The sequence below is a fragment of the Corvus brachyrhynchos genome, unplaced genomic scaffold (assembly GCF_000691975.1).
Source record: "Corvus brachyrhynchos isolate BGI_N302 unplaced genomic scaffold, ASM69197v1 scaffold126, whole genome shotgun sequence".
Classification (NCBI taxonomy): Eukaryota; Metazoa; Chordata; class Aves; order Passeriformes; family Corvidae; genus Corvus; species Corvus brachyrhynchos.
Window position 1 is genome coordinate 1,409,476 of NW_008239283.1, and position 8,557 is coordinate 1,418,032.

The window sequence follows — 8,557 nt, forward strand, 5'->3', positions numbered from 1 at the left end:
CTCTCCCGGTTCATTGATAAAGAACATGTCATTTAGGTTGAAGAATCCTGCTGGTTAAAGGTGTCATCCTTAGCTGCTCATATGGTCTGGGCTCTTACTTGTCAATTAGATTAATCTGAGCCACTTTAGAACAATAAATATAAGTGCAGATGGAATATAAACATATTGAAGATTACTGTTTTTGACGGCTGTTGTTTATTAAATCAAAAATAATGTTGAAGCGAAGATTTTGTTGATATTTCAAATGGAAAGGAAAAGTAAATTGGAATTAGATGTTTCTTAGGAAAGAAAGCAAAACAAAATAAGAAAAGCAAACTCAAAAATCCAACAAACTACCACACCACAACCCCCAAAAAAGCCTATGGGTAATAAAAAAGCAGTAATTTTACCTAAAATGCCACCAGTGAACAACCTTTAGAGAAGGGATATGGTACCTATAAACTCAAAACACTAGGTATGTTGAAATCCATAAAATTTCCAATTACTGCTTCAGAATTTATTGTGCACATATGGAAAATAATACTTGTAAAAGAGAAAGGGGTTTGTGCCTGGTGCTGTCAATACTGTGAAGGATGGGGTGATTATAAAGCAAATTAACAATACTTTTAAATGTGCATTCACTTATCTTTCCAATTAAATCCTTGTTAAACAACTGCACAGACAGTAATGGTGCTTCTGCAAAGCACTGATCAAGACAGTTTTATTGTAATTTTTACTCTGTAACAATTAATCAAGTAGGCATTTTCTTTATTATTAAATTATTTAGTTAATAAATATTCACAATCAGTTCACGTATTTCTGGTTCAAACTTTGCTCTTAATTTTTTCCTTAAGCTGAATCATATCCTGCTATATTGTCATAAAAGAAACAACAGAAATATTTTTAATCCTTTTTTTTTGCCCAAATGGGTTTTTTGTTACTGCGAGGTAATGGAAGGATAAGATTAAATTAACTTTTTTCCCTCCTCAAACGAGTAGTATTTGGATATCTTTGGCTGTCCTTTCCCTTGTTCCACAAGAAACACACCTCTCTGCAATAACATAATACTTAGCCTTGGTAAAAATTCCTATACTTGCCCCTGCTTTGGCACATAAGTGTAGTAACAGAGCTGTAAAAACGCAGTCATTGACCTTTGGACAGTCTGTGGTGCTTTGCAGTTAACACACAAGGTATTCCAAATGAAATAACAGGACACAAAGGTCATCTGCACAGCAAACACCCAGCATTTTGCAAACAAAGCTTTGGATATAAAGACAATTAGGAACTCTCTTGTATTATGCATGAGCCAACACTTGCTGAATGAACCAATAAGTATTGAAATCTGTATTTCTATGGTTAGTTTCCCTGAACATGCATGCGTTGGGATAGAATCCTAGTGTTTCAGCAGTGTGTTATGAACTCTTTATAGCTCCATTTTTTTTTTTTTCAGTTAATTTAGAACTCGTGATAATTGCTTGATTGACAGCCATAGAAAGCGAAAGCCTTTCCAGCTATAGAGCAGATTAGCACAGGAGACACAAAAAGGGCAGGTTCCAGTTCCTCACCCAGGTATCCCTGGTCTTCAGCGTGGAGCTAATTGAGGTTTGATGGGAGACGTGTGTGGAAGCAGGACAAGAGCCCTGGCTTAGCACAAAGAAGGTCCTCACCCCATTACATCAGTGTGTGTCCCACACCCTGTACACAGGTTGGACAGGGCTTGGAGCACCCTGCCCTAGCTAAAGGAGTCCCTCCCTGTGGCAAGGGGTTGGAAAGAGATGAGCTCTAAGGTCTCTTCCCACCCAACCATTCTGGGATTCTGTAATCAGCATAATGGCCTCAACCAAAGAAGAAATAATTCACTCTTACTCACAAACACCCTAATGGATGAAAGGTCTTCCCTTTTTCTTGTTTTTCTTCTCAGGCACTTTTTGCCTCAGTGCTGCCGTGTTTTGTTATTGAAAGGCACCTCTCCCCTGTCCTCAGGTTCATGTAGTGGTGCCTTAGTGACTCTGAGCAGCCCCGCCTGGGGCTCATGTCAGACTCTCCCTGGGGCTTTTGGCCAGAACAAGGGATCTTTTCAGTAGCACCTCATATCCTGGAACTGCCAGCACACTTTACATGGTTTAACAGTCCCATAAACGTTATTTTATCCCTTTTCCTACAGGTGTGAATTAAAAGAATATCCTTTTAAATACATGTAAAGGATTTGACTTACTAGACCTTGCTTAAAAATCCTTGCTTAAAGGAGCAGAACTCCTCCAAGTACCTTGTCTGTTTCTATTTGGGTTTTTGTCTTTTAACATTTCAACTTCTAGACTTAACCAATTATATGGAAATCATAAGAGGAATAGATAGTGCTGTCTAATGTCTCCAGCTATTATAGAAGCCTTTACTGTAGGTTCTCAGCCAAAAATATCGACTTCCTGGTAGTTTAGTTTCTAACCTCAAATTTTTCAGTGCTTATAGACTAAGAAAAGTACGAATTTCCTGATGTCAGTTTGGTACAAGCAGCTTCTACTGCCTTGATTCAGTGATTTGAAAAATGATGACTTAGAGTTCCGAAAGTGCTGAGAGATGTTATAGCCCAGTCTTCTTATGATCAACTGATCTTTTCAGCTCTTAATGGGAAAATAAATCATAGATAAAAGATAATCCTGTTGCACAGAAGCAAAAAAGGTGTGATATCAATAGACTTTTATAGAAAAAGAAAACTCTGTGAGAGGGATAAAGTAAATAAGGTAGTTTGTTCTGCTGTTGCTCATGTTGGCAAGGCCAAAAGCCTCTTCAGGAGCTGCCTACCTCGAGAAATGAGAATGAAACACAAAATACATTCAGAGAATTTAAAAAGATACCAGGCTGGTTTTCTTAAATTGCAAACCCCTCTTCATCCCTAAAAATCTGGAATTTCAAGAGTCTTTTTATATTTTTACTGTTCTTATTTCTTCTTTAATGATAAATCTGTCGACTGTTAGTTTCTTTCCCTTTCATATTCACCAGTTCTCTCATTTCATTTTTAATGCTGCAGATGACATGAACAGTATAGGAAAAGGAGCCAAATAAAGCTTTGCTATATTCTAATTAATGATTATTCTAATAAAAAATACTTTGATATGGCAGCCAGCCTAGAGTGCCTTCTATGATCTTTAATTTTCAATGTGATACATATTATTTATATCCTCTAAATGTAGGTGTAGCACAAAGGCAAAGTAAGCAGGAAGAAAGAGCCCAATGAGTATTTGGCCAGTAGAAGAACTGATTGCAGTCAATCTCTGCAATGCAAATAGGCTTTGTCAGAACATTTGTTTGCATTTATAATTAAATTAAACTTTAACTAAATTAAAAAAAAAAAAAAAGTCGCTATGGCAAAATCATATGTATAAATACTCCTTTCCCACTGTTAACTACTGAAAAATGAAGGTGCAGGGATTGACCTGAGGAGGTCACAATAACTACTGAGGGATAAGAATGTGTGGAGAGGGAGTTATTAACCATCATCCCACTGCAGAGCTCCGAGGCTGGGAAAAAAGCAGGTTGGGAGCACACAGTAGTGTTCCTGGTAACTTTTTCCTTCATGAAGCCATCTGGAACTGCTGCACCTAATTGACAGGAAACACGAGGCTCTGGGACACACTGGGTGGAGAATGCCCTCTCAAGCACACAATAAATAAATAAATCCTGTTTCCCCCATCTCCCCACAGAATTTTTCAGGTACACCATGACTCGGTGGGCTCTTTCCTGCCTGCAGGTTCCTACTTAGCACAGAAAAGTGACGTTATTTAAACAATTCAGACAGTGGCTGGCTATCCTTTGTGTCTGTATTCCTTCTTGAATGTTATGATTAAAAATTACTGGATTATTCTTTGGGGTCTACAATGCTCAGCTCTCCCATTTCCCTCACGTGGTGTTGGGGTCACCCCTGGGGACTGCCAAGTGGCATTAGGGTTTACAGGAGCTGAACTTTAGCATTTCTACATACATTTACCTGAGGAAAACCTAAGTATAGACCTGGATAGAAATTTTTTATAGACAGGATTTTAAAGGACGTGTAAAGGGAGTTTGGATAGATATTATCACTGCCCATCGAAAATCCCTCCATCGAGATGCATGAATGTACTCATTGTATCAATAAAGACTAACATAAGAAACAGTGATTATCATAACTGATAAGATGATGACAGTTCTTCAGGGGCATTAGTTTTCTTTGAATTTCCTTTGGTCACTCAGGAGGCAGATTTTTTGCACATGTCCTAAGTAAACGGTGCCAGAGTGGCTTTAATGTACTATTAACTCCACCGTTATATTTTCATTTTTCACAGTAGTATAAACCAGAAGAAAGAGGTGTCTGGTCCCTCTCTGCTGCAAAAAGCCAGCTTAGACTTCTGTCTAGCTTTACAGTATCAGCCCATCTGTTTTAGGTGAAAACTTGAGCAGTAATGTTAACCTCAAGTATGTTAACCTTTGGATGCCACGAGACATGATAGACAGGACCATTATTTTTATGGCACAGTTTTTTCCTGAGCAAAGAGCCTGGGCAGTGAAGAAGGATAGAAAATCCCATTTTTGCCTGTGTGTCTCCAAACAAAATACAGCTTACAGTCATTTGAAAGCCAAGGCAGGCTTCATTATCGACACACGAATACCCAACAACTATAAATTTAAGAGAACCTAAGTAATGAATCAAAACCATGAGGTTGATTGGTAAATGATGATTTATTCAGTCTTGCTGGCATAAATACTGATTCCTCATAAACCAGAGTTCACCCTCCAGTTTCAGCCGAAGAAGACTGATCTGGAGCAGCTGAGGAGGTGGCAAACACCTACTGATCCCCTGAAACTTTCCCTAGAGATGTAAATGGAGGCTTGAAGGCGGGAATATTTTTACATCTCTCCTATCTCTCAATTTCATGAGAATATTTGAGTCAAAAGTCTTAGTTTATGTATAGTACCAAGCTAATTGAGGAAGTTGCTCTGCAGCAGCTATCACCTCCACACAGAATACACAATATTTAGCAGTTCTGGTAATAGTCTGCAGGTAACTTATAAAAAGGTCGTAAAAAGTAGGACAAAATGTTGCAGCAGCTTCACATTTATACTTGTTTCATTCAAAAGTGTAGAAAGATTTTAATGAAATTTAAGATTTGGTATTTTCCCTAATTTCTGAGAAACTTGATCTTATTTTCTTGTTAAGTAATATCAAGAGGTTTGCTATCATCAATTATATTTGCTAAACTTTTAAGTGGGGGGAGAGTTATTCTTTGGTAAGAGTACTAAAATATTTGGAGATGAATGTACTTGTCATTCATCCTTATCAGTTCCTGATATCAGCTTCCACACCTGTAACAGGATCTACTGATCAATGTTAGATTTCTTTAGGCCACATCAGTGAAAAGCATGCTATTGTATTTTTGGAAATATGTTCATTATACACAGAATCTGTGGAAATATGTTCAGTAAATATATACGGGATGGTTCTAATTCTGGTTAGCAGGTCCCCAAAATATTCATCTTTCCTCTTTCATTTTCTGGGGTCAAATCTTTGTGTTTTCAAGATCAGTGGTAAATCTTCCACTGACTTTGGCAGAGCAAGTACTCCCCTTTTAGTACTTCCTTTTAAGTTCTTTTCAGCACCTTGTTCTCTTTCGCTGGTTTCCTTCGGATCCCTGTTCTACTTTTGGTTTTGTTTAACTTTCAACATCCAAACAATCTGCTATTTTTTCTTTTAATCTTTTTCTTTCCCCCTCACTTTGATTCCTTGGTTTCTACATATGCTTTGCTTTTTGCCACCTTATTTCACATCTCCATTTCCTCTCGTATTTTTAGATTTGTTTGTTGTTTGTTTCTCATCTCAAGTTTAACTACTATTTTCCTCTGCTTACTCTGCTCTTTTTCCTCTCTCCTAGCTGACATTTCCCTCTGTGCAATATCTTTCTGCCTTCCCTTTCCTCTCTTTTCTAAAACAGGGCTCATCATTCTATGCCACTAATGTATAGCAGATTCTGAAATACTGTCATCTGAGACAGTTAAGTACTAAACAAAACATTACCAGGGTGGAGGAATCACTTACCCTGATTGACAACAAATCGTAACTTCTGTATTGTTGCCAGATTGCCGCTAACTCTGTATATTCCATCAACATCTAGACCTGAAAAAGAAACACATATTTCATTTTAGATCATAGAAGTATTTTTCTTTGTGCGTCTGTCAGGGAGGCAGAAGCACCCTTGCAAGTATGAAGAAGAGCAGCGCGGCTAGCGACTGAAAAACAATCCACCTGACAACAACTGAAGTGCCTCCTCACTGATGAAAGCAACAATGAAAAATAAAAGCGGGAGATTAACTTAAGTGAATACAAAACACCTAGCTGTAATTATCTTGTAATTCTGTCAGCAGAATATGGTTCCGCAAGGGGCTTTGAGTGTGACAGGAAAGCGAGGGGTAATTGGCTCTGGTGCTCATCGAGAAGGGCTGTTTGGGACAGGCACGGTGCCATGCTTGAACGTGGGATGTTTGCATTAATAGTGCCAGGGAAACTTCTCTGTTTTTCAGACATGAATTTCTGAGGCTGTGACCTTTCTGAAATAAAGCACTGAGGTGCCCATCCTGAAATCATGATGTGTGTGAGACTCCACACTACTACCATTTCTCTACTATATTCTTCATAGCGGATCAAACAGGTTTGAGGATGAAATTAAATATCCCAAGTAGCATATGCCCTGGAGTACATTTCTTCATTAATATAGGCCATTCTTTTCAAGGACAACCCGACAGTCTTGTTTCTCCCTGCATATCTACTCAAGGTTTATCTTCTAGGTGAAACTAGATGTCATACTCCCTTTTGTGACATATTATCTCCTACAGCAAGCTCTGCTGATATGAGTGTTTAAAATAGCACTTCCAGCCCCGGTTGCATAGCTGTAGCATTTCAAAGCACATGGGAACTGCTCTCCTTTTCCAGGAGAATTCGCTGTGGTGCAGCACCGAACCAATCTGCATGCTTAAAAATCAAACCCACTAAAACATACATTGTCATTTCACATTTAAAACTTGCAAGTACATAAGAAGCCAAGAGAAGCTACACAAACCAGGTTTTTTTAAAGGCTACTTATCCCTTGGAACACAAGTTTTAATTAGGTTTTGGCAAGCAGTTTCAGAGAAAGCCTTTCTCTTGGAAAACACTAATTTGTCAAACCCAAAAATTTTCAGAAAACACTCCCTGACAATGTATCTAGGGGGAATACTTTTACAATCTGAGATGGGGGGGAAGGGAAATATAAAGGTATAGGTAAGAGTGAAAACAAATGGAAAAGCCCAGAAACCCAGTTGTGATAACACTTAAAGAAGACACTGAGGTTCAATCTTTATTGACACTCGCACCATGCCTTGGCACACGTGTGCCATGGCCAGTGGACTCAAGTTCTTGGAGGCATTTCTCACTGATCTAGAAATATTGGAGAAAATTTGCTTTTCCTTTTGATGCAGACTGACACCAAATAAAATCTTTTGTGTGTTTGCATGTTTGTTTTGTCTCTTTACAAAATACAATTCTCATTTTATGTCTATGCTGCCAGGAACATCCTTATTTGGTTTGCATTAAAAAACTTATTTTAAAAATTAATAATATTTTCTTTATCTGATTATTAATAATAATTCTGTGCTTAGCTGTGTGTTTTATTAGACCATCTTCTACCCTGCACCTGTGGGTGTCCTGCAACATAATATTGAGAGTGATGATTTATTTCAGGAAGATCTCCCCTTTGGTTACAGAGGGATAAAGAAAAAGTTTATTTAAGAGAAATCAAAAAGGATTTAGTAATCAAGAAAACTTGGAAATTATCCATCTGCTGGATATATAACATATGAGCAAATGGAAATTACTAAAATGTTTAAGTAATGCAATTCTAACCTAAATCTGAGGAGTCTAATTCTGTTTTAGTAAGGGGAGAGTGAAAGAGTAATTCCCAGCATAGGATTGCGGGATTCTTGTGGTAGAGGATTAAGAATTGCATCATGTAAATTGAAGTCTAAACCAGAAATTAAAAAGGAAAAATAAATCAAGCTAACAAACAGGCAAGCCACCAGACAGAATGTTAACTTTTGTTTGGTTCTAACTGAATTCAGTTCTTAACCTCATTGGTTATATGTAAGTGAAAACAATCCATGTCACTCTGGGTGAAATAGTCTCACATTAAGAGCATCAACTTGGAGCCTGCGTAAGTCACCCAGATCAAGTGAAAATGAACAAGCTGTGTTGTAAATTGGTGGATATTACATTTTGCAACATGATCTGGAGTACACAAGTGCATTATTATTGTTAATAAATTAATTTTGGTCCAGAAATGAGTTTTGATTAGCATTTCATTTGGGCACTATACAATATGGCAGAGAAAAAAATATTTAAAAATTAAGCCAATTATAGTATTCACGTGCCATCAACTTTCTGCTCCAAGATCTTTGAAAGTTAAGCCAAACCAAACCAATGCAAATTGGTGGATTTGGACATCCCTTTCATGACCACATTATCTCAGCTGGATTGTTAACAACTTACTTTGGAAATCCAATTAGGCACAAAGGAGAAAGG

At 37.7% G+C, this 8,557-nt stretch overlaps 1 protein-coding gene across 2 annotated transcripts in view; it reads right to left on the minus strand.

Annotated features, from left to right (window-relative positions):
* Positions 1-8,557, minus strand: part of ARHGAP15 (Rho GTPase activating protein 15) — a 321,487-nt gene that overhangs the window by 98,858 nt on the left and 214,072 nt on the right. For both annotated transcript variants that reach the window (XM_017740245.1, XM_008638204.2), the window contains exon 12: positions 6,044-6,121. In XM_017740245.1, the coding sequence (XP_017595734.1) occupies positions 6,044-6,121 (78 nt within the window). The remainder of the gene's footprint in view (positions 1-6,043; positions 6,122-8,557) is intronic.